This window comes from Syngnathus typhle, linkage group LG3 (assembly GCF_033458585.1).
Source record: "Syngnathus typhle isolate RoL2023-S1 ecotype Sweden linkage group LG3, RoL_Styp_1.0, whole genome shotgun sequence".
Taxonomy (NCBI): Eukaryota; Metazoa; Chordata; class Actinopteri; order Syngnathiformes; family Syngnathidae; genus Syngnathus; species Syngnathus typhle.
Genome location: NC_083740.1, coordinates 18,663,710 through 18,689,332, shown reverse-complemented (window position 1 = coordinate 18,689,332; position 25,623 = coordinate 18,663,710). Strand labels below are relative to the sequence as shown.

Below are 25,623 nucleotides of genomic sequence, written 5' to 3'. Positions count from 1 at the left end.
CAAACCATTGACCACTATGTAGTCACTTTTTTTTTTTTTAATGCCTGAATTGTACTCTTAACTAAAGATTTACATCGAGCTGTAGATAACTCATTTATTTACGCTGAAAGTCTTGACTGTGTAAACAAGTTTATTTGACAATATAAATGGGAAAAAAACTGCAAATGCATTGTTTTAATATGAACATTTGATGGGTTTTAATCCATCCGCGCCTTCAAGGTTTTGGAGGTGATCTTGTCTTTCTCACTGAAAGAGAAGACAAGCATGTCAATCACCGCAACTTTTCAGCTCCAACCCATCAACAGTGTCACCATACTTACATGACGTGTACGACAACGCCCATGCCGGAGACTGCGTCCCGGTCGACTGCATTGAGCATGGCTTGTGAAATCGTCTCAAAGAGGTCATCTGGCTCCTGTGTGACCATCAAACAAGACACGTGGAAAATGTAAGCAAGGCACAGACGTCTTCTTTTAAAATGCCGTTTTTTTCCATGTATAATGCGCCCCCATGTATAATACGCACCCTAAAAATGGCATGTTGATGCTGGAAAAAAGCCTGTACCCATGTATAATACCCTAATTTTTGGACTATAAGTTGCACCAGCCATAAAATGCCCAAAAAAGTGAAAAGAAAACATATATATGTATATAAGTCGCTCCTGAGTATAAGTCGTCGTCCCCCCCCCCAAACTATGAAAAAAAAACGCGATTTATAGTCCGAAAATTACGGTACGCACCCAAACTTTGACTCCTACTTAAGTCCGTAAACGTAAAATTATTTAAAAAAAAAGAGATCATCTTTGGGAACAACCAGATGTTATTCTGCCGGTCAGTATCACTGCGCATGCGCTAGCAAACTCAATAGCGAAGAAATGTTTTGGATTTGTGTAGGGTACATTGTGACAGCAAACGAGCAGGTGATTGAGCAAGCGTCTGATACGAGAGCATTGTGTTCGTATGGAGCGTGTTTGAAGTGAACAGCAGAGAAGAAAGCGCATCTCTAATGGCGGCCTCCGTATGATATCCGAATTAAAAAAAACTTTGTTTTTTTTTTGTACCCATGTATAATGCGCACCCCAGATTTTAGGACAATGAATTAGTTAAATTTTGCGCATTATACATAGAAAAAAACGGTAAATGCTTCCAGTGCCGTCAGCTACTGGGGTTTTAATGACTCCTGTTAGTCATTTTTAAAATTATGAGGATGGACTTTCCTGCCAAAAAGTGACGTCGCACACGAACAATACATCAGAGAAAATAAACAAATTTGATCGCACAGATCGTTTTGAAATGGACTGAGCTATGATCAAGGGCAGGCTGTCAACATTTTTTTATTTCAAGCAGAAAAAAGTGGTCTTTCCTTCCTTATTCTTTTAATGGTCAGGTGTGACGAACCTTTTTGAAAGTGCGTGCTACTTCTTGACTACCGATTAAAGAGAAGGGCTACCAATTTGATACATACTTCTGAAATAACAAATTTGCTCTAATTACCTTCCTTTGATTATGAGCATGTATATTAGTTAATAATTGATATCCATCTTTGTGAAGACACTATCAAACTCTGGCGCGCGGGCCAAATTTAACCCGCAGTGTAATTATATCTGGCCCGCGGAGACAAATTGTGCATCGACTTTGTGTCACTACTACAATTGCAAATTGTCTTCATTTCAAAAAAATTGAGATGTTGCTAGTTTTTTATATTATCATTCATCTTTTTAAAAATTCAAACAGTTTTTACCAGTCTCTGATTTCAAAACTAGTTAGTCATCAGTTTGTTGTATAACCTATACTGTATATAATATGAGATGTTCCTACATTTATTTGGGTTGACAGTCATAATGGCCCGCAGAAGGAAACTATGATTATGATGCAGCCTGAGACAAAAATGAGTTTGACACCCCTGCTTTATCACAATAATTAGGGAACAGAAAATGTCATTTGGCACCACATCAGGACACCCTGGTTTACATTTTGAATCTTCACTAATTGCAGGTGGTTGCTGCAATGGCTTTTGACACTCAACTTACCATGTCGGGTCTCCACAAGGATTCACACATTCCATACATTTGCTCCGAGCATGTCCCGCTCACGACAAAGTCCTCCGTCACCATGGGACATCCAATCAAATCCAGGGAGCAGATGAATGGCTCCAAGGTCTTCGGATCCAGCCCGGCAATTACAGGCTCGATGTAGTAGGGTCCGAACCTACCAAGAAAAATCCCTGTGATCTTTCATCTTATCTCTACGCAGCTTTTGAGACTAATATGGAGCCATGGAATGGCACAGACCTGCGTTCATACAAGAGGTTAGACACCATGCTCATGAAAGTCTTGGGTTTGATCTGGCGCCCCTCCTTCAGCTCGTAAAGGTTCAATCTGAATTTAAGCCTCTGGGATCTATTTGCAACAGAGACACACACAAAAAATGATCTCGGTGATGACTTACCTCAAACTGTCACAAACACTTACACTGTCTGAACGTCAGTGGCTAGACCGGCAAGTCCAATGTACAGCCTCTCGCCCATGGGGAAGAGCTTCTCAAAATCGGTTGTGACCATCTGAGCCTGAACGCCAAACCTGCGGTCGGATGCGATGGCCACACAGTTCTTCCCTCTCATGGCCATGACAGCCCCTCCATTATAGGACATAAAAGACTGCATGGTGGGGGACAAAGGAGAGAGGGCATAATTACATGGTTTCAAAAACCCTGAGAATCAGATATTACATGCAGAAATAATAGGAGATGAAACAAAACATTTTTTACTGTTCTTCAGACTTTTATTATCCACTGGTGGTGGGAGACTTAACAAGCTCCCCTCTCATCTATAACCACTCAACAATGAGACGTATGTGGAAATAGTTGTTAGTTATATCATTGACAATGTTTTTAGCGTGCTGTTGTATTAATATTTTGCAACTGCTGCTTTTGTGAAATCACTATAAAGATGTATTATTGTGTTGTATTGTACTTCTCCAGTATGCGTTCGGTGAATACTTCTGGAGAGTGCGCAATTACACGTATCACAGAGTTATGTAGAATATATGTTATGCGATTTTAGATAGCTATTACGAACGGTTCAGAGCCACATTTATTCACCCCATTTTGGACCAACTGTTCAAATGTGACTTTCAACCTGCATTTGAACTACTTTGTAAACATTATGCAACGTTTTTTTTCCCGTACACTGTATGTATTATACATATGTTCATGCAAATGTTTCCTATAGTACTTAGTTTCCCGGCCATGCTAAACGATTAGCATGGCTGGGATGTCCATCTACTTAAAATTACTTTCAACTTTCAAGCCCATCGTTCAGTATTGTTGCTTATTCCTACCATTGTTAAGATGTTGTAGTCCAAGTGTCACAAACAGGACTTTAAACTGGGCCTCGCAGGGAATTTTGAAAGACTAGCTTCCCGGTGTGACTACACAAATTTGGAGAAACACCGAGCATATACACACAAACATGATTGGGTGTGTTGCTCGAATATGATTGGCTCTTTAAAAACCATTTCATTGGCTGTGTCGATGGACAACATAGTTTCTTTGAGGCGCGTTAAAGGAACATACCCGCCAAATTTTATTTTCTGCCATTCGGTTAGTAAGCGTGTATAAAGAATAAAAGTGCAAATATCATCCATTTTCTGGACCGCTTTATCCCCACGGTGGTCGCGGGCATGCTGGAGCCAATCGCAGAGCACACAGAGACAAACAACCTTCCGCACTAGCACTCACACCTAGGGGCAATTTGGAGCGCTCAATCGGTCTACCAAGCATGTTTTTAGGATGTGGGAGGAAACCGGAGTGCTCGGAGAAAACCCACGCGGACACGGGGAGAACATGCAAACTCCACACAGGGAGGGCCGGAGGTGGAATCGAACCCGCACCCTCCTAACTGTGAGGCAGACGTGCTAGGCAGTGTCTGTAGAGTCTGATGTACATTTAAACTTATTTTAGTCCACTGTAATATACACAATTTTACTATAAACACTACTTTAATATAGGAAAAAATATTCCCAATAATTACCAAAATGTCATGCATGTTTAAAATCGAATATATAGTACATGTTTTAAAAGAAAAACAGTTGATGTTTCTTCAGGACTCCATTAAGTTACTTTTATACATTCTCTGCTGTAATAGTACTACATCAACATCTCTACCAACTTCAAACACCATAATAACCAACGTATTATTTTCACCAGAAAAGGGGGTGCACCATTCCTGGAGGTACTGCAATACCAGGTCGATGCATGGAGTGGACGGAGCAAGCCACTATTCCAACTTCCTGTTCCAAAATTCAATTTAATATATGGTCCCTGGTAGGGGACGTATCAGATATTAAACTGATAAGAACAGATGCTACACTTGACCTTAGCCAAAAGGCCGAGAAGCGATAACCCGAGGTAGTCAAATGGGGACCATGTAATTTCCAGCACTTCAACCTAAAGTGAGAGTGACAAACGTCACCGAACGACAACAACACTCATTTACACGCCAGGACATTTTAAGTGAAATGAGGACAGTTGTGCCGCTTTGGGGCCTATAAAAACTAATAAATATTGAGTAATTGCTGGGTTCTATAAGCCATGTGATCTATGTTGGTCCAATGAAAAAGCACCAAGAATGTTATCTCTATTAATGGCATTACAATGTTATTTGACACTCAAAGAACCCAATTACAAGTATTTTAACTTTGACCAAAACAAAATGAGAAAATGTAGCTTGACTAATATTCTAATCAACAATATTACGCCTGATGTTGGATACTGTATTTTTCCCACTCATAATTTTCGGTATTTACCTAACTCACAATTCCAAAGTAACTAGTATCAGTATTATGGTGGTGGGAAATATAACAAAATGAAATGTTACTAGATGCAGTGAAAAGGTGTATGTTGCAACTAATTAATGTATCCACTTTTTATGGGAGGAAACTTATAAAGGGCACTCTAGGCATTAGCAGGGAGAAAAAACAAAAAATACCTGACATCTTTATACAATCAACCACTTTTTATCCACTTGCCATCATGTTTAAAAATAGTCACCAAACAATTTATCAAACTACCCCAAAAAATGAGTACAATTGTTTCGGAAAAAATCATACTTCATCGAGCCATTTCAAAAAAATTTGTGTTATGACTTCAGATCAGTTCCGTATGACTATTTAGCCAAGTTGGAAATTTATTATAGAGAGGTCAAGCAATACAAGTTGTAATTGAAAAGACTTCTGGAATAACATTTATGATAAAACCATCAAAAGTCTCAATTGTCTGGAAAATTTGAAAGGAAAAATACAATATTTTCACAATGGTAAACAGTTTCTACGAAATAATTTTATTTTACAGGACTGAAAATTGATTTTATGTAGACATAGGCTTATTGTTCATCTCAAAACAACATCCATTCCTCTACTAAGGATATTGATTAATGTGTGTTTCCTCTTTTTAAGTCATTATGTACAATATTGTTCATGTTCATCTCTTCATGAAATTATCCAACGAAGCCGGTGTCCTTTGAATGGAGTGAATATTCCGCTTCACTCTGTCCTCTAAAGAAGACGTGGCAGCACTCTCCAACTTCATATCACTGCAAGAATGGAAAGAGGTGTTATTGAACAAAAACTGTACAATTTAAGACTTGATATTCCTCCTTGACAGCAATATCAGCACAAAGATGATCTGTAAGTTCAGTGATGATCTAACTTTGTGTTGTAGTTCTTAGTCCTGAGGACAATTTTTAAGGGTCTTTGTCTTGTAGCGAGGTCAAAGGTATTTTTACTTGTCTTTGCTTAGGACAGTGCAGACTCAAGATTTTAGATCATGACCAGTCGAGACCAGGGCAGTAATAATGTGATCAGTGAGAAATGCAGAATGATAGCATAATTTGTAGACATTAAAACACAAATTAACTTAGATTTGAAATTTGTTTCATTGTGCTATTTTAAAATCAACACAGGAGATTTTGTTTTCATTGCAAATGTAATGAATGCAAAGATACCGTTAATTTATTTCCGTTTTTTTTTTTTTCTTTTTGAAGGGGTGTGATTTTACTTTGATAGACAGTCTTGGTCTCTACATTATACTCTCAAGTCTCGGTAAAGTCTTGGTCTCAGTTTGAGTGCTCTTGACTACAACACCAGTGAAACTTAATTAAAGCTATTAAATTTAAGAGGTCATCCAGTGACATCAAACACAAAGGGCCATAAAGTTTGGGTTAAAAAAATGTAAAGACAAACGTACTGGATAAAACCAGCATGACGGTCATGCTTGGAATTTTGTTCCTGCAGTTTTTCCTGCTCATCTTGCTTCCTGTATCTTCTCACGTTATTCTCCCGGTCCTCATCTCTCTTCTTGGCCTGGTCCATCATCTCCTTTCTTTTCTGCTCCAGCTCCTCAGCAGAGAGCTTCCTGAAAGAAAAGCATGACAATAAGCCAAACTTTGCTTAAATGCTGCTAAAAATTAGTGCAACAATCTGGTTTTCTTTCACAGATAATCACAATAGTCAATCTCACACAAGTGTTCCTACATGCAAAGAGGCATTGGCAATGCATGAACAGTACAAACGATGCCATGTCCCTGTTATGACCCTATCTTTTTTTTAACCAAAAAGGTTGAGTGTATCACAAACGGGAATACAAATTTTCATCTGCCTGTTACATGCCAGCAGCACTTAAGGGACCAACCCGCAACTGCTAAATACAAAATATATCAGTTTCTGCATTATAAGACAGTGTTGGCTTAATACAAGTTAATAATTCGGGTGGGGGCATCAGTGCCTCCCCAGTCATGAACCTCACCGCACGTCACTGCAGCAGAGGTTGTACTTTCTGAGACAGCTCAGGAAGTTCAACTAGCCAAGGAGCAGCTGAAGACCTTCTACACTGCCATCATTCAGTCTATCCTCTGCACCTCCATCACTGTCTGGTTTGAATCGGCCACCAAACAGGACAAGCACAGACTGCAACGGACAATCAGGTCTGCGGAAAAGATAATCGTGACCAACCTCCCATCTATCCAAGACTTGTACCTGTCCAGGACCAGGAAACATGCAAGTAAGATCTCTACTGATTCTGATTCTGAAATAAAGTCACTCTCCATACAATTACAACAAATGTCGATTGTTCCTATCGCCAGCAAATAAAGGGGTCAACACACTGAATATGGTTTCACAATCATAACAGCTCTCAAAAAAATATAACGCCAATGTAGGCTGTGACAAAAATGATTTTGATGGCCCAGACTGATTCCAGTGTATACAAGCACACAACCGCACACAACACACACACACACTGACCGATATCCCCAAGTCTTACTTTGACACATGATTCCGCTGCCTTTGATAACGTTGTCTCTGTGGGCTACAACCTTTGACATCTATCTTCCTGTCGTTTCGGTGTGAGGAAGAGCGGTGATTTTCCCCATTTTTTCTTGCAGGAGATCGGCTTCGGCTCCTCTCGTGGCGTTTTGAGTGATTCAAAGCAGAGGACTGGTATTGTTTGCCGACAGGTAGCTAGGGTGTAAAGAGAAGATTGAAGAGTAATGGTCGTGGGTCCACTGATAATATGTGTGACATGACACTTTGCTGCTTACTGACCAGGAGGCCATAGCCGGGCAGATGATGGGAATGAGATTTGTTATAAGAGGTCACTCCATCTGGTGAGCGCAACCTGAAAGACACGTTTAATATTCAGATCTAAATTCGTAGATGTTTCTAAGCAATTAATAAGCAATACAATACATGTTGACATGGACCCCCCCCCCCATTTTTAAAAAAAACATTTTAATACGAATTTGTTTTAACCGTGTTTGTTATTGTATGACTTATTATTTCTGCATGAACAGCACTTTGTATGCAGGTGTTTGTTTTAAAGTGATAAATACAGTTGATTGTTACAAGTAACATGAAAAGTTGAAGTCATAAAACCACAGATTTGTTTGCAATATTGTTGTAATCTGCCTTATGATATATACAGTTATGTTTAAGCCACATTTATTAATTATTTAATCACAATATTAAGAGGGATCACAATTAGATTTGTTTTCTAAAACATTCAACCCTACTTTTAATTATCAAACAACCTTGTGTACCTGTCTTTTTTGTCATCTCTTTCATCCGAACTCGAAGTTGAGTGGCTTCTCTTGTGTTTCTTCTCTTTTCTTTTCTCTTTGTCTCCTTTCTTTTCCTTCTTGTCCTTCTTCCTCTTCTTCTTCTTGTCTTTCTTGTTGAGGTTCTGGCGCAACTATGACCGTGACACAAAGTTTCCCATAAAAGTTACCAAAAAACAGCGAAACCTGTAGTAGGAAAGCTTTTTAATTCTTTTTTACCATTTCTTTAATTTTCTTCATCTTCACTGGATTCGTCAAGACTTCTCTTTTCTTTTCCTCCTCACGCTTCCTGGAATGCAAAACACAAGATTTCATGCAACAAAAAGTTGCATGAAAATAACAAAAAGGTCTTGAAAAGGAGCAGAGCAACGTCTTACCTAATTACAAAAAGAGGATCCTCCCGGATCTTGGCGGCCATGTCCAGGCTGGAGGTAGCCGTGATGGGACTAAAGATGGAGCCAGGCAGAAGGCCAGTCTCTGCTGATGGACCACTTTCAGGCTCCTCATATTGATCGGTGATCTGCTTGTCAATGGCACGACCCATGAGATACTCATCTCTGGACACCTGACTAGAAACGCCCTGGTACATCCAGTCCAGACGATCATCCTTCTTTCTGTACAAACGATACATAATGAGAAAATCTGACTGACATTCGAACGTTTTCCATGTTGTGTTCTTGAAAACTAACTTGATGGCACCGCTTTCCTGGGCGTATCTGGTCATCTCTTCGCGGGCTCTTTCCTCCTTTAGCTCCTTCTGAAGCTCCTCGATTTTCTTACATTCAGATTCATGTTTTTGCTCGGCTTTCCAGACACGCTCGATGTTTTTCATAGTCTGGGGGTGCCAGCTTTTCTTTAAGTTCTATCATAGGACGAAAGAAATTCATTGAGTAGCAGGGTAATTTCAATAAACAGCTTCAATTTGTAACAGAAGACGTAATTGATGATGTACACAGAAAGGAATTGGCATTTCATGCGATGGCAGCTTTCAACAGATAACTTACCAGATCTCCGCCCCCCATGTTTAAACCTTTGTTTTAGTTACTAATGAAAGCGAGGAAAATGAAGATTATTGTCCTTTTCGAAAGACCGGGGGTAAACGAACGTTTTACATTTACACAAAGGTCGAGAAGGCTGGGAACAACGTAGCGAGTATGCTGCTACGGTCTGTTGTGTTTCCGGTAGGTAATCTTCCGTTTCCGGTACAGATCGTGATGCATTCAAGGCCTCAACGTGTGCTGTGTGAATTCAAAACACACAAATAGCTACAATTAAAAGACAACTTTAACGATTGCTCTGTGTTACATCATTGTTGTCACATGTTATGTTACTAATTAAGTATTTAGCATATTATTCGTCACAACCCTCGTTGGGAGATCAAATTTGGGAGAGGGAACCCCTGATGACAAAGCAACAATATGGCTAAATTGATTTTCAGCATTCAGGGCATGTTAAGAAACGTTGGTATATGCCCTTATATTTGTTTTGATGTGTTTATTTCGGCAAGCACATAAACAACACACTTATTACAAATTCATTTCACATTTTCTTGTCATGAGTTGCCGAAAAGGGAAGCGGGAGGAAGCGATTGTGCTTTTCTAGTCCCGTCCTCATTACAGCCAGGGTTTCACAGCCAGTTTGCATGTTCTCCCAGTGCCTGCGTGGGTTTTCGCCAGGCACTCTCCCATGCTGGCCTCCTGTCGTTTGACCATTTTCCTAAAACATCATTACTCTAGATAAGATCTGCATAGAGGAATGGGCCACCATACCACCAACGGTGTGTGAAAACCTTCTAAAGACTTACAGAAAATGTTGGACCTCTGTCATTGCCAACAAAGGGTATTTACTATATAACAAAGTATTGATATGAACTTTTGTTATTGATCAAATACTTATTTTCCACCATAATTTGCAAATAAATTCTTTAAAAATCTGTGATTTTCTGGATATTTTTATTTTGTCTTTCATAGTTGAAGTGAGGCTCGGTAGGGCACTAGTTAGCACGTCTGCCTCACAGTTAGGAGGGTGTGGGTTCGAGTCCACCCTCCCTGTGTGGAGTTTGCATGTTCTCCTCGTGTCCGCATGGGTTTTCTTCGGGCACTCCGGTTTCCTCCCACATCCCAAAAACATGCTTGGTAGACCGATTGAGCACTCCAAAATCTCCCTTAGATGTGAGCGCGGACGGTTGTTCGTCTCTGTGTTTGCAATTGGCTGGCAACCAGTTCAGGGTGTCCGCCGCCGACTGCTCGATGACAGCTGGGATAGGCTCCAGCATGCCCGCGACCTTCGTGGGCACAAAGCGGTACAGAAGATGGATGGATGGATGTTTGAAGTGCACCTATGATGAAAATTACAGGCATCTCTCATCTTGTAAGTAGGAGAACTTGCACAATTGGTAGCTGACTAAATACTTTTTTGCCCCACTCTATCTGGAACAGATCAGTGCTTTTTAATTAATCTACAGGAGCAACAGTCTTGTCTCATTTCAGCTTTTAATGTTACCGTTACCCATTATTAGTGTGAAGGCAAAGGCATTATGTTACTCTACACCACAGGTGTAAAAACTCAAGGCCCGGGGGCCAGATACGGCCCGCCACATCATTTTATGTGGCCCTCGAAGACAAATTGTGCATCAAATTCGTGTGTCATTACTAGAATTGCAAATTGTCTTCACTTTTAATAATATCTTTTTTAAAAAATATTTGACCAGTGTTTACTCATCTGATTTGAAAACAAGTTATTTGTCAGTTTGTTTTGTAGCTTTTACTGTATATAATATGAGATGCTCATACATTTATTTGGGTTGACAGTCATAATGGACCTCAGAAAGAAGCTATGAATACGATGCGGCCCGCGAAAATAATGAGTTTGACCTCCCTGCTCCACACCATTCACTTTATTAGTGTGAAGGCAAAGGCCTTTACACTTATGTTTTTCTATACCATTCACTTTATTAGTGTGAAGGTGAATTCTACACCAAAACTTTATTGTTCGCCTTCGCACTTATGTTAATTTACACCATTAACTTTAATCTTGTTCTTCTATTTTATTCTCCTCACTTTTTTGTCCTGCTACTACTTCCACATAATTCATCCGATTCACTCCATTCCACTTTTGACGTATTCCGAATATTCACGTGATGAACCCTTGCATTTTTCTCATTCTAAATATTTTCCGTTTTCGCAAAATTCGCAGATTTTTCCCCATTCATTGGCACATACAGCATTTCACATTTACGTCGTTCCAGTTTGAAATCCACATCGTTCAGCAAATTCAAATCACATTGGGGAAGATTTCCAACATTCCCAAAATTGCCAAGTTAAAAAATTTCACTTTTTCATGTTTAAAATTTCACAAAATTTTGTTTTTCATTTCTAATTTCTACATTTTTCAACCGATTCAACCCATTCCAACTTTAAACTGTTCATGTTTTGGCTACCTATTTTTTAAATCTAAGCCAGATTTTACAAAATTTCGTTTTTCCCTTCTAATTTCTACATTTTCTAACCTGTTCCAACTTTAAACATCATTTTGTAGCATTCCCAAAGTACTGCTCATTTATTCAGCTTCATCACCTTCACACACAATTTCTCCAGAAATTGCAAATTCTAATTTCAGATGGTATACATGTGTGACTGTGTGATTTCCTAACCAAACAACTGCAATGTGATCCACTGCATCCACTTTTGCAAATAATTATTAGCAGTCTTGGGGTGAAATAATTCACACGCGCACATTTTTTGTATTAATTATAGAGGGCAACAATAGTATAGACAGTATACATCGCATCCTCAGCATTTTTATTACAGTAGCTAGAACGTAACATGACAAATGACAAACAACTAACCCTTTTTTCAAATGTATCTATCTTGTGCTACTGTTCAAATCAACATAAAGAAAAACGCCATAGACTATTACAATTCAAAATATTAATACTCAGTCGTACATAACACGTACACAACAATAAAACAACCACTGTTAAATTTCTTATCTTCTAAGACTGCAATATTGTAAATTTACTAGTTACACTAGTCATTATTATCTTAGGTCAACATTAATTCTTTGTTATACCTTCTGTTAATTCTTTTAGTTTTAAAATTTGCAGTGATTGAAATTAATCTTGTACAAATTATTCTTGATTCAAATTCATCTTTAAATATGGAAATAGCATTGTAAAATCCAGCCGATGAGACTCATTAGATTCATATTTCCAACACGTGTTGTGTTGAAGTTCCTCACCTGGAAAAAAATAAACGTCACTCCTTCCTTCTACAGTGTTTTCTTTAGAATAGAAAGAGTGCTCAGCCCAGAAAAAGAATGCTGTGTGCTACGTTATATGACCATTATGTACTCAGTTTTTCATTGTTGATCAGGTTGGTGTTGAGTTGTATATGCTTGACATAATTGTTGTCAAACATGTTTGTACAGAATCATGCATCATAATAACTGCTGTGATGTGATGTATGTTCATAGTTGGCATAACTTGTGGGATTTATTTGTTAGACAGGTGATGGGTCAATTTGCTTAATTTTCTTTATAAAAAAATATTCCATCAATGTAATTTACTAATAAAATATATTTACCATAGCAACTCCAACTGATGCACCCCTTGTTGTTGGATCTACAGGTAAAAAGTGTCCTAGCAGAATTTAAATTTGCAACACACTCTGGTATCAACAGAGTGGGTAACTTCAGCAATTCTAATACAGTATTTCTTTGCCTCTGCCAAGGAGAAGTAAGTATTTTTCATTTGTTAGGCAGCAGGATTATGAAAAAAAGCGCAACCAAAACATTCCATAGAATATGTGCATGGGGAAGAACCCATTTATTTTTGGTTTAAATCCAGACAGGGGGAGTTATTCTCTCACCCTATTCTCCATAAACAAACAAAAAAGAAGTTATAGTTTTTAAAACTTTTCTTGTAGAACGTAGTCTTGGTTTTCTATCATGTTGACACTGTTGCCATAAATATGGACACTGAAAAAGAATGATGTACTGAATTTATTCAATTTTATTTCATCAAGTGGTTGCACAAAATAAAAGCATCTGGATCAAAACAATTTTAAGTAGAGCAGTAGTCTTAATCTACTTTTAAAATGTATCTGAATCAAGATAAACATATAGGGCCCTGTTTTCATTCTGGCGGTCGAAGCTCATATCCGAGTCCATTGTGCCCGACAATGCGGGAAGGAAAAGCATCACCCCAATACACAATACCGTCAATCAAATACACTAAAGTCGCGTTCGATGGCCTGCACCCGGAAGTAGACCTGAGCCTGTTTACCAAACCACTTGACAAGATAAAATTGAGTACATTCAATCCACCATTGTTTTTAGTGTAGTCGTAAATCACTGAGTTGATAGTCCCATTAATATCAATAATTTACTGAACCACAGAAGAACACGTTCAGATCCATCTGTTTAGTTTTCTAGCGTCAAACTCATGCAGGTCAATTATAGAACTGAAAGTGCAATGGATGGTGTCTCCTTTTAGATCAAACTTGATTCAGAAAGTAATGAACTTAGCCGGACCAGACTAGCCAGTTACACTGGAGATGGAGGGGTCTGTCTCGCATTTCAGCTTGAGTGGAGGCTCGATGGTGTCAGGTGCAGACATGTTTGACGATGACTGAGGAGGTGTGGGGGAATCAAAGCCCTTGCCCTCTCCATTCACACTCTCTTCTCCATGCTCCGCTGGGGACTCATGCGTGCGCATGTGCTTGGCCAGATGATCGCTGCGCATAAACACCCGAGGGCATAACGCACAGCTGAATTTCTTCGTACCGGTATGCGTCTGTAAATGTCGCTGCAGTTCATCAGAACGTGTAAAACGCTTGCCGCAGAAGAGCCAGTTACAGACGAAGGGCCGGTCCCCGCTGTGCCACCTTAGGTGGGCCTTCAGATGAGAGGTCTTAGCGTAGGCCTTACCACAGCCAGGGATGTGACAGTTGTGCATGTGCTTCCTCCTGCTGTCATCCGTGCTGTGGCCCATCTGCTCAGCGTGTACACAGTTAGGACACCGACACGCTGCCTGGCCGGTACCTCTGGAAGAAGAACGTCTCTGGGACTTTGGCCGGGCCAAAACCACATTCACCCGTGGCTCTTCCAGTGCATAAGGTTCTTGTTGCAAGATATCAGGTGCCAGTGGTTCGATCTTCAAGCCATCGGGAGGGAAGAGGTGAGGTGAGTATGAAGCTGGTAGATGTTGACTCAAAGGCAGGGAGCACATTTGCGGGTCGGAACTGTAGGAGCCTAAAGAGGACTGCAGACCCATGTTGCAGCCTGGACTCACAGACGGTAAGTCAGCACTTTGCCCTGTGTGGAGGTCAATCCAGTTCCCAGACTGAATATCCCTCTGGAAGTCCCACCAGGAAGGGATGGGCATGTCGTCTGTGCTACCACTAGATGGTGCTGTCCGAAGCCAGGGTTCATAATGGTGGGCCATGTGAGCTTTGCAGGTGCACTAGTGTAGATGAGATCAGCGGCACAAGGTGTTGTTCAAGTATCTTGTTGTGTTGTACAGATGATTACCACATGGCAGGGTGGCAAAGCACTACAAAACCTGCAGACAGAAAGAGGGCAAATGATTAATTCATATACATTAGCTCTTTATTTGTTACAGGCATTCCATCAGTGACTTCACAAAACCATGAGAGATGAGGTCACCCCCCCCCCCACCTTCCCAGACTATGTATACGCCTTTGTGGTGCTGACATTTCTACACTTCAGATATGAAAGCATTGAGGCCAGAATCCTCTTTAATGCAATATTTAAACAATCTTCACATACACCTCCGTCATTGCCGTGGATACTACAATTCTCACATTACGTGGCCGTGCAGACAGAAGAGAGGGGGAGACAGACATGTCCAGGCACAGGCCTGCCACTTGTATCCGCTGCCAGGTACTTCCCATGGAGGACAGTCAAAGAAAAGCTCAAAGAAAACAACATCATTGGTCTTGTGTAAAGGTAGTGGAGGGGGAGATAAATGTTGGTAAGGTTGGAGGAGGGAACAGTGGTAGGGAGGGGTGTTGACAGGGGAGCAGTTTGGTAAAGGAAGAAGTTATGGCTGCGGGCCAAAATCTATTTGTACGTCTCTGTGGTGTGTTGAGATGAAATGAAACTTGGCAGACAGCAGAACCTGTTTTGATGAATCACACTTGATTTATAACCCTTCACGCATCACATGCCTTCAGGCAACATACAAAAGAAACCCTGTAAAACATTTCAGCTTAAACACACCGGAGGCACCAGTTGCAGTCTGATGACAAACAGAGACAAACAATATCAAGAACAATCTTCAGGTCCCTCCACAATAAGGAGCAAACACTTAGAAAGGCCAGCGGAACCCTGACTCTAGCAGCATTCCAGCTCTGAACAACTCTTTACACCTTTAAATATGTCAGTCAGCTGCAGAAGGAGGGGCTCTTTTGAAAGGTGACACAAAGCTTGTTAAAATGCAACATGTCTGTAGAAACCGACAACAAGTCGAAAGCTGGCGCGACTTGCGCATGGCTCCAAACAATAAATTCCTTGCTCCAAACAATCTTGTTGACTTCCACCACACCCCCCATCCTCGAAGATCTACAATTACTTTTACAGCAGGAAACAGTAAAAAAGTCTGAAGCTTTAGGAGCTAAGTATCTCGGTCTGAAGATCCTTTGGAATGATATCATATCTGACAAAGCAAACAGGACAGACTCCATGAGAAAGCTCGTTAAGACTACTACTTCAAATTTGCTTTACATACATTTGGCGTCAGGCTGACTGACAGAGACATATTTTCTCAATCTTCATTTGGTGAGTCAACATGAATGTAGTCTTCTTTCTTGAAGGTCCAGTCTTTAATACATGGATCCGACATGCAATGAAATTGTAAACCAATTAGTTAGGAATTCCCTAATGAAAGGTGCGGTGCCTAGGGTCAAACAGATTTATTTCATGTCGGCCTGGAGCCACAGCTACAGCTCTGTAATTTTGGGGGAATGTGACTCCAGCGTATGTCGGAATAGTCGCCCGATCTCCACCAATACATGAAGCATCCTACTCTTCCATTTGCCAAACTGCTGGGAATACTGCGAGAAACAGCTGGCAGAGGGCGAAGGGGAGAAGGGGTGGAGTTGATGGGCTGGGGCGATTGGAGGTCTGGCTTGGGAAGAAAATAATGGTGCTAGGCAATGACAGAGCTGTGGTCAAAAAACCTGCCTGGCCAAGACCCAGCATTGCCCCCGCTTTACAAGTCACCTATTGGCAGGAGGCAGAGAGGGGAAATAGTTCATGTTGATCAGCAGTGTCTTCAGACTAATTACATGATATCATTAAAACTTAAGTACCGTTTTTTTCCATGTATAGTGCGCCCCCATGTATAGTACGCACCCCTAACAATGGCATGCTGATGCTGGAAAAAAGCTTGTACCCATGTATAATACGCACCCAATTTTTATGAATTTCTTTTAATTTTTTTTTTAATTTTTTTTTTTTTTTTTTTTTTTTAAGTCCCAAAGATCGTCACACACGCAGGGAGGCAATGGGTCCCATTTTTAAAGTCTTTGGTATGGTCTTAACTAGGCTGGATGTCATTTTTTTGTTGGCGTTGATTTCTCCGACTGCCCCTAAACGCACCACCGCGCTCCGTGCGCACACGGCGGCTCTGTATGGGAGAGACGTTGAAGAGGAATAAAAACACCCTTGGAAACCAAAACTTGCCCCTCGTCGTGACTCGGAGCCGCAACAAATGTTTCGGATTTGTGTAGGGTACATTGTGACAGCAAACGAGCAGGTGATCGAGCAAGCGTCTGATACGAGAGCATTGCGGTCGTATGGAGCGTGTTTGAAGTGAACAGCAGAGACGAAAGGAACAAGGCAAAGTGTTGTGAAATAAAATATTACCTGTAATACGCATTTTGTTATTTGCTGATTGAAACTGCTAATTAAACTGTGAATTGAAACTAATAGGTGGAGAACTGAACTCTCGCTCTTTATATAGCTGACGTGTCTTGCGCAACCGTTCTGCGCATCTGTAATGGCGGCCTCCGTATGACGTCCGGTCCGCGATGGAGATTAAAAAACAAACAATATTTGACAATAACACACCATCGATTGCACCATCGCATCAAACGATGTGTCGTCAATTATGAATTTTACTAAGTGTGTTGGGCAGGATGGCTGAATGCGATGCGCGATTGACAACAAACAAGAAGAAAGGTGAGTTTTATTTCGGGGGAGATTTGTCATGTCTCGTCCCCAGTTTTGCTATGTGTCTAGGTTGCCATAGTTTCTGTTCGTGTCACCCCGCTCTTCCTGTGTCACCTCAATCGATGTAACGTGTTTTGTATTTAAGTCCTGTCTGCCCCTCGCTCACCGTTGGATCATTGCATGTGTTACTGTCATTCTGTTCCTGTCTTTGGTAATGTCACCCTGTCTTTTTGTTCCACGACTTTGTCGGTCAGTCCTGTTGTTGGTTTTGTTGTACCATGACTTTATTTAAAAAAAAAAAAAAAAAAAAAAAAATTAAAAAAAAAAAAAAATTACAAAATTTTTTCTTTGTACCCATGTATAATACGCACCCCAGATTTTAGGACAATAAATTAGTAAAATATTGCGCACTATACACGGAAAAAAACGGTAGTAGTTAATTCTCGTAGTAAATGTGGTTTATTGTGGACATATCAGCTTAAATCAAAAGTGACCAGGACTTGTGGCAAGGATAGTGACTTTGAAATTACCGCTCTGAGCTTCAAACATGTTTGGCTCAAAACTAAAGCTTTTAGACATGATAGGAAAATAGAAAATAAATACAGTGCAACTTACAGAATGTTTACTACATTTGACTGAAAGGTTGATATTCACAGATGAGGACGCTGTTCCTGTATGATTCAGGACAGCTAGTTTTGTGCGTGTCGAAAAACTCACAGGGTCTTGTTAACGCATAAAACCCTCCTTGGTCTATCTTAACCCGACCTGTCTCAGTTGCTGCATATCTCAACATCTGCTTACAACATTCGCTCTGCTCAGCGGATTTTTTGGATGTCCCTAAAACATCCCCTGCACTGTCTGCATTTCAGGATGCTGGAGTGACAACCTGAAATGAATATCAAAAACCTTTAAAACTTCTACCCCTGTTTGGCCTTTTAAGCCGTGACAATGGATGTGCTCAAAGAGGAGCGCTACAAGTGGTTGTCGAAAAATTCACCCTGTGTACATTTTTGAGGGTGTCGGATTGCTTGATTTTTTTTGGTTTTATTTGTTGTTGTAATTCTTTTCATCCCGAATACTTCTTTCCCTGGAGAAGTTTTGGTTCCTGCAAATAAATAAATAAATAAATAAATAAATAAATAAATGGATGAATACATACAAACATACATACATGCATGAACGAACAAACAAACAAACAAACAAACAAACAAACAAACAAACAAACAAACAAACGAATAAATAAATAAATAAATAAATAAATAAATAAATAAATAAATAAATAAATAAATAAATAAACATGTCTGTCTCACAGTTCAGAGGTGCAGGGGTCGATTCCAGCTTTCCTGAGTCGTTGACATGTTCTCCCTGTTCCTGTGAGGAGTTTACTCCCACATTCCAAAGATGCATGGTTGGCCGATTGAGCACTCCAAAATGTTTGTAGATGTGAATGAGAGTGCAAATGGTTGTTTTTGTATGTGTACTCTGCGATTGGATGGCGACCAGTTCAGGGTGGCCCAAAGTCAGCTGGCATAGGCTCTTGCGTGCCCACAAACGTGAGGAGAAGCAGTTCAGTGACCAGAGGGAGGGAGGTAGGTTGGGCGGGAGGGAGGGCTAGGGAGGGAGGGAGGGAGGGATGGATGGATGGATGGGTGGATGGATGAATGGATGGATGGATGGATGGATGGATGGATGGATGGATGGATGGATGGATGGATGGATGGATGGATGGATGGATGGATGGATGGATGGATGGATGGATGGATGGATGGATGGATGGATAAAAAAAGACCAGTCATTATGCCGTGGGATATCATCGGACGTGCTGAGGGAAATTATCATATTTAGTTGGCTAAAACTATTAATAATATTTTATTAATAATATTTATTCTAAGTCTATATTTTGCATCAGGGGCAGAACCCCCCATTTTTCATGGAAAAGGCTTGTTGCAGGTTTATTCTTGCTTCTCAAAAAATTTTTGTGTTAAAAAAAGTTATCATTTATAATGGCCGTCAATTTAAAGTAGATTTTCAATATTATTTGTTCACAATTAGTGGGGCTCCACTGTATCTTTGTTTATCCATCAACTAACAATGCATAGTGACAGACAGGACGTTGAAATGCTCTTCCATTGAATGGCAGAAAGTACAATAAACCTGTGTATCCTGTTGTCCTCTACACAAAAGAATTACGCATGGCTTCTGTCAAGAATATCCCCTTTGTGTTCACTTCAGTAGGCCCTGACTTCATTTTGAGTAAGTCAATTTCTGAGGAAATTGAGACAACAACTTCATTATTTCAGTATGTATACTTTTTTTTGTAACATTTTACTTTGACACGTGAAACGCTGTGAGATTTTTTTTAATGTAAAATGGGTGCGTCGGTTCATAAAACGTTGGGAAACATTCATTTGGACACTCACAGAGCTCTCATGAGAGTACATCTGTGGGTGATATCACTAGGAATGTATTTCACAGTTGATTTATGGGTTGTCACCAGTTTGTCATATGGCACATATCCAGTATTGCAACTTTTTTTTTTTTTTAAGAAAGCCGGTCAGGCTTGATTCCTCTTGTACAACATTTAACATTTTACCCAGCATTACAAGTAATATTTGTTCTCGCGTGTTGTGGGGTTTTTAAACTAATATTTTTGGCAGGCTGGGCTTGAATAATTTTGTCTTTTATAAGATAGATGGAACATCAAAAATGATTGATGGACAGATGAATCCAGGTCTCTTTAATGTCTAATCTACTTTTAGGCAGTGTACTTTATGTCCAAAAATGTTTGTTGTTAATGCAGTGTTGCTTCTTATTCATAGTTTTAAATTAATTATAATTCAGACTAACTCATCCAAATTATCATGTTACCATACAAGTAATTAAAATTAACCACAAAAATATTTTGGCATGCACCCCATTAATTCATTTCTGCTGCACCCAGGAAACCATGGATTTATGATACTGCTGCAAATTGGGATTACGTATTATTAAAACATATATGACCACAATTAGATTTGCAATTACATTCTTTGCGGTAAATTCTTTTTAAGTAAAAAAAAAAAAACGCTCTTACCTGAATTGTCACTCTCTTCTCTGGGGTTGACGGCAACTTTTCAGATTGTCAATAGATAGGTAGACGTGTCATCCTCAATCAATCAATTAATCTTAAACACTCGTAGTCAAGATATGGTGCAATTTAAGCATTTACCTGTTTGACTATGAAAACTCGCCTTGCCGTTGAGGGGGAAATATTAGGTCACATTGGCTGAAGGAAGTTTGGCTCAATTCAACTCTGCTTCTTCCACTGGGTCGGAAAAAGTCCACAGAAGAGAAATATGTGCACATGTTCCACGCGAGCTGATAGAGCTTCTTTGTTGCGCTCACAATCGTGTGACAAACTTTACTGCAGCGCGTGTCTTGAGGCCCCGCCCTCTCCTGCTGCGTCCTCACCTCCACAGAACATCTCTAATTCCTCGTTCCATTTATGTCGTACTTGCATCTCTTGTCTCGTTAAGCAGGTTTTATTTATTCATGAAGAAAAATCTCATCAAACATAGGCTCCAGCCTGCAAACGCACGCACGCACACACACACGCACACACACACACACACACACGAAATATATCATCATTACAGTATCCAGGTGGCACCGCCACTGAAACAAAGGGCCTAAAAAAGAGGCTGAGTGTTAAGGAACCAAAACAGCTGGTGAGAAACTCAGAAGATGTTCATCTAAAGCATGCATGATGGTAGGGGATGATCTCTAATAAAGCATAGCATAATGGTGTGTCTTCCCGGGGGATTATTGGTAAAATGAGAAAATTGCAGCGTTTCAATGTCCATCTGGCTAGCATAAAAGTCGTGCATCAAACCGTTAAGCTATTCCTGCAATCGGAACCGTTTTTATGTGTTGACTTTCAACTCTCACCGCATTTTACAGCCACCCACAGCATAAAAGCGATTTTGAAATTTAGAATAGAGCAATTAGGATCAGCAATTAAATTTGTGGTTAAAAGGCAAAGGTGGAAAATGGGAGGAGAAGATGGGCGGCATCAGTCGTACAGACAGTAATGACGGCGCCACTGCTGTTCAACAATCAAAGATGGGAGGCGGGTGCTAGCGAGGAAGTCTAACTTTGCAAAATACAGGTGTTTGCCACAATCAAAGCGCAGCTTGCAAAAATGACTGGGTTTGAAGTTGAAAGAGGAGGCAGGAGAAGAGGGGGGCAGTGTGATGAGTGAGTGAGTGAGTACCTATTTGAGGAGGAAAAGGTATCTTAACGTTCTGGGCCAGAAATTACCTGTGAGATTTTGAATCATCAACAAGGATAAGAAAATTGGTTACTTCATTGTTTACTGTTTACTTTTCACATTTTCTTAGCCGATAGAGAGAAAGTAAGGCTTTGCTCTAAAGTCTGGTCAGTCAAAAGGAAACGATGACAAGGTTCCCATGGGATATGACAACAACGATGGTCAGCGCATAAAATGTTCATACAAACTTCAAATAGTAGGAACATATGGACACAGAAGGAAGGTTATTACACAAAGTTTGGAAATTCATTGTTTTCTCTCATGGAAGTAATGTCACCTTTAGATGACAAATTGCAAGAGTAATCACTTATACTTCAGTGACATAAATATAAAACCTATTAACTACTGTAGTTATTCACGTACACCCCAAGAAGAAGGTAAAGATTATTTTGGGAACCACAGGCCTTTTTGTGTACGTTACAGACCACAAAGTCATGCTGAAGTGACAGTAACAGTAACACACAAGTGTGTGCGCAAAAATAGTGTCAAGGACAATGTGTCAACAAGCTATGAAACATTTGGTCTCTGTTTCATTGGGAGAACAATGACACAGCAAAACTCATAAATTGCATTGAATAAATGGCAATAAGGCCTTTTAATTGTTGATTAAATATATAGCCTATATACCAATGACTTACTAGGTCTTTTTTATTTCATAGTCAAAATACATAGAAAATTAATTTGGCTGCAAATCATGTTGTGTTTTTTAACTTGTTGCCTTCATGTTAGGTTTTGCCTTTTCAAAAATGAGCAGTAATGAAGTTATTTCCCAATGTGTCTGTGTTTGCTAGTTGTTTTGAAGACGCTCCACCAACATGCTGTGACACGTAAGGAATTACCGGTGGTGACGAAATTGTTGTTGTTTTTTTTAAAGTAGATGAAGGGGTGACATTGAAACCTGTGTTAAGTACATTCAAATAAATCAATGTAAGAGTTGCAAGAGATCGCAAAACTCAGTCTTCTTCAACACAAAAGGATTTCAGGATTTTGGACTTTTGAAACAATTCATTTCTGAATAAAGCTCTGTACTGTATTTACAAAAAACTTGCAAAATAATTCACAACAGAAGCAGAATCAGACCTCCTGTTTTGCATATACTGCTCAACTGTCAAACATATCAATCAATCAATCAATCAGCCAGTCAATCAATCAATCAATCAATCAATCAATCAATCAATCAATCAATCAATCAATCAATCAATCAATCAATCAATCAATCAATCAGCCAGTCAATCAATCAATCAATCAAACTATCTATCTATCTATCTATCTATCTATCTATCTATCTATCTATCTATCTATCTATCTATCTATCTATCTATCTATCTATCTATCTATCTATCTATCTATCTATCTATCTATCTATCTATCTATCTATCTATCTATCTATCTATCTATCCATCCATCCATCCATCCGTCCGTCCGTCCGTCCGTCCGTCCGTCCGTCCGTCTGTCTAGAGAGAGAGAGAGAGAGAGAGAGAGGGAGAGAGGGAGAGAGAGAGAGAGAGAGAGAGAGAGAGAGAGAGAGAGAGAGAGGGAGAGAGCTAGACATCTTAAAATACATAGGCCCTATACATTAAATTTGAATTACATTTGGAACCACACAAGGAGTCCCAAGCACAGAGACTCTATTGTTCATAATTTCCCCAATTGTTTTTGTATGTGTACTGTATTCTGTATCCATCCACCGACACGACTCTGGTGGGTCTCATCACCAAGGGAGACGAGACTCAATACAGGCTGGAAGTTGACCTTCTGACCACGTGGTGCAGGGACAACAACCTCCTGCTGAATGTCGACAAGACCAAGGAGATTGTTGTGGACTTCCGGAAGGGTCACACCCAACACCTGCCGCTGACCATCGACGGTGCTGTGGTGGAGAGAGTGAGCAGCGCCAAGTTCCTGGGGGTGCACATCAGTGAGGATCTCTCCTGGTCCACCAACACCGCATCACTGGCAAAGAAAGCCCAGCGCCGCCTGTACTTCCTGCGGAAACTCAGGCGAGCGAGCGCTCCTCCGGCCGTCATGACTACGTTTTATCGCGGCACCATTGAGAGTGTCCTCTCCAGCTGTATTGCTGTTTGGGGTGGCGGCTGCACTGACTACAACTTGAAGGCCCTGCAGCGCATAGTGAACACGGCTGGTAAGATCGTTGGTGCTTCGCTCCCCTCCTTGAAGGACATTTACACCTCCCATCTCACCCGCAAGGCAACCACGATTGTGAGTGATGTGAGTCACCCTGCTCACTCTTTGTTTGAGCTTCTGCCCTCTGGGAAGAGGTACAGGAGCCTGCGCTCCCGCACCACCAGACTCTCCAACAGCTTCATACTCCAGGCTGTTAGGATCCTGAACTTGCCCCCCCTTTCTGCGTAGCGTCCTGTACTTTGCGCTATGCTTACTGTCTGCTGTACGCACACTGGCTCAGTTTTGCTCCTCTTATTTATTGGGTTATTTGTTTATTATTTATTCATCACTCATTTTATTTATTTATTATTTATTAGTTATTGTTAGTGCCTTCTTGTTTTTATTTTGTGTCGTCTACTTGTATGTTTATCGTGTACTGTGTCTCGTCATCGTGGGATGGAGGAAACGGAATTTCGGTTTCTTTGTGTGTCTGACATATGAAGGGATTGACAATAAAGCTGACTTTGACTTTGATTTTCTTGCCACTTTAGATGATATAGAATTATTTTCTAGAGAAATATTGACTCCATTCATGTCTTTGGTCTCATGATTAAGAATATTTTTTTCAGGACTTCAATAACGGCTGCCTGTTATGAGAGCTCCACTCACTTTCATGTTGGGGTGGTTGTGCTAGTTGTTTGGTATTCGGTATTTTGGGCCACAGCGTTCACTGGAGGGAATTGTTGGCATTTGTTGTTTTGCACCTTAATGGCCAGAATTTTTGCAACCAGACCCATTTTTTTTTCTTTTTGTTGGACAGTGAATGTTGATGCTACTGTCTGCAATGGTACAGCTGTGAGGAGCGGTAGCGGTACAGTTGGTTGAAGGGAGCTATGGTCTATTTTGTTTGGTGAAGCAGAATTTGTACAGTTATTTATGACTATTAATATTGCAGTTCTTATGATGATGATTTAGAATATTATCTTGTTTTATTATATGGTTTGTTATATTTTTAGTTTATTTTGTGTATTGTATTATCCAATTTGTTGTAGTTAATGCCTGTATTATTATATCTCTAATTCAGTGGTTTGTAACCTTGTTGGAGGTACTGATCCCCACCAGTTTTATATGGGCAATATTAAAAAAAAAAAGAAATTTTAAATCAAGACATAGATGTTTTTTACTGGTGCACAAAATGAGCCGTGCATGATCATCACCTTGTTCAAAGAACAAAACCAACACAATGCATGAACTCAACAAATTACATAACTGCAAATCAGTGTGCCTTTGCGAGGCCTGTTCAGATATGCATTATCACGAATTTACACAATAAAAGTGTGTTCGGACCTCCGCGGTGGAGGGTCTGCCGAACCCCGGAGACCGACTCACCAAACCCCTAGGGTTCGATCGAACCCAGGTTAAGAACCACTGCTCTAATTGTATTTGGTTTCACTTAGACAAGAGAAGTGATTCTTAGTCACAATAAATAAATAAATAAATAAATAAATAAATGAATAAATATTGCTCCATTGGCTTTTTTTCAGTGTGTTCTGGCTTTTGTTTATGCAATACTGTACGTATGTGTGAGTCACCTCACATTTGTGTTTGCCTTTGATTCAAGAGGGTGTCTATTTCCAATGGTGTTTTTGCTGTTTGTGTATAAGGATAGACAATATGTGCAGTGCCTGTCAGCACACTCCAGGAGATGAAAGGCCAACAGGGGTGTGTAAGAGGATGAGTGCCATTCAGGTAACAAGTTGTCTCCTCGAAACCTCTCAAGAATTCATTTCTGGTGCCTCCGGCATTCCAAAGTTACCATAAGCCTGTTCACTGCACGCTGCATAAAAATAACTCAAGATACAACAATATATATGTATTAAAAAAAT

General features: G+C 40.1%; 3 protein-coding genes and 1 non-coding gene across 6 annotated transcripts; all 4 read right to left on the bottom strand.

Moving 5' to 3' along the window:
• Positions 1-112: 112 nt before the first annotated feature.
• On the bottom strand, positions 113-3,489 carry psmb3 (proteasome 20S subunit beta 3). Its single transcript, XM_061275231.1, has 6 exons — positions 3,338-3,489; positions 2,471-2,655; positions 2,291-2,398; positions 2,030-2,207; positions 321-415; positions 113-246 (listed from the first exon to the last, which is right to left on the bottom strand). The coding sequence occupies exons 1-6, from the start codon at positions 3,338-3,340 to the stop codon at positions 198-200; spliced, it is 618 nt and encodes a 205-aa protein (XP_061131215.1). The 5' UTR covers positions 3,341-3,489; the 3' UTR covers positions 113-197.
• Positions 3,490-4,208: 719 nt separating this feature from the next.
• Positions 4,209-4,398, bottom strand: LOC133152108 (U2 spliceosomal RNA). Its single transcript, XR_009714073.1, has one exon. It is a non-coding gene; the product is annotated as a U2 spliceosomal RNA (small nuclear RNA).
• Positions 4,399-5,149: 751 nt separating this feature from the next.
• Positions 5,150-9,299, bottom strand: cwc25 (CWC25 spliceosome associated protein homolog). The gene is made up of 9 exons (XM_061275233.1): positions 9,114-9,299; positions 8,799-8,971; positions 8,487-8,723; positions 8,329-8,398; positions 8,092-8,243; positions 7,598-7,670; positions 7,317-7,513; positions 6,243-6,410; positions 5,150-5,589 (listed from the first exon to the last, which is right to left on the bottom strand). Exons 1-9 carry the CDS (start codon positions 9,129-9,131, stop codon positions 5,478-5,480), a joined length of 1,200 nt encoding a protein of 399 aa, XP_061131217.1. The 5' UTR covers positions 9,132-9,299; the 3' UTR covers positions 5,150-5,477.
• A 3,798-nt stretch (positions 9,300-13,097) lies between these two features.
• On the bottom strand, positions 13,098-20,721 carry LOC133151809 (transcription factor Sp6-like). Of its 3 annotated transcripts, XM_061275155.1 has the most exons (3): positions 20,513-20,721; positions 20,378-20,413; positions 13,098-14,671 (listed from the first exon to the last, which is right to left on the bottom strand). In XM_061275155.1, exon 3 carries the CDS (start codon positions 14,552-14,554, stop codon positions 13,646-13,648), a length of 909 nt encoding a protein of 302 aa, XP_061131139.1. In that variant the 5' UTR covers positions 14,555-14,671; positions 20,378-20,413; positions 20,513-20,721; the 3' UTR covers positions 13,098-13,645. The 3 variants fall into 3 exon arrangements, with proteins under 3 accessions (XP_061131139.1, XP_061131138.1, XP_061131140.1); XM_061275154.1 differs by lacking the exon at positions 20,378-20,413; XM_061275156.1 differs by lacking the exons at positions 20,378-20,413; positions 20,513-20,721 and adding an exon at positions 14,934-16,406.
• Between the last annotated feature and the right edge of the window lie 4,902 nt (positions 20,722-25,623).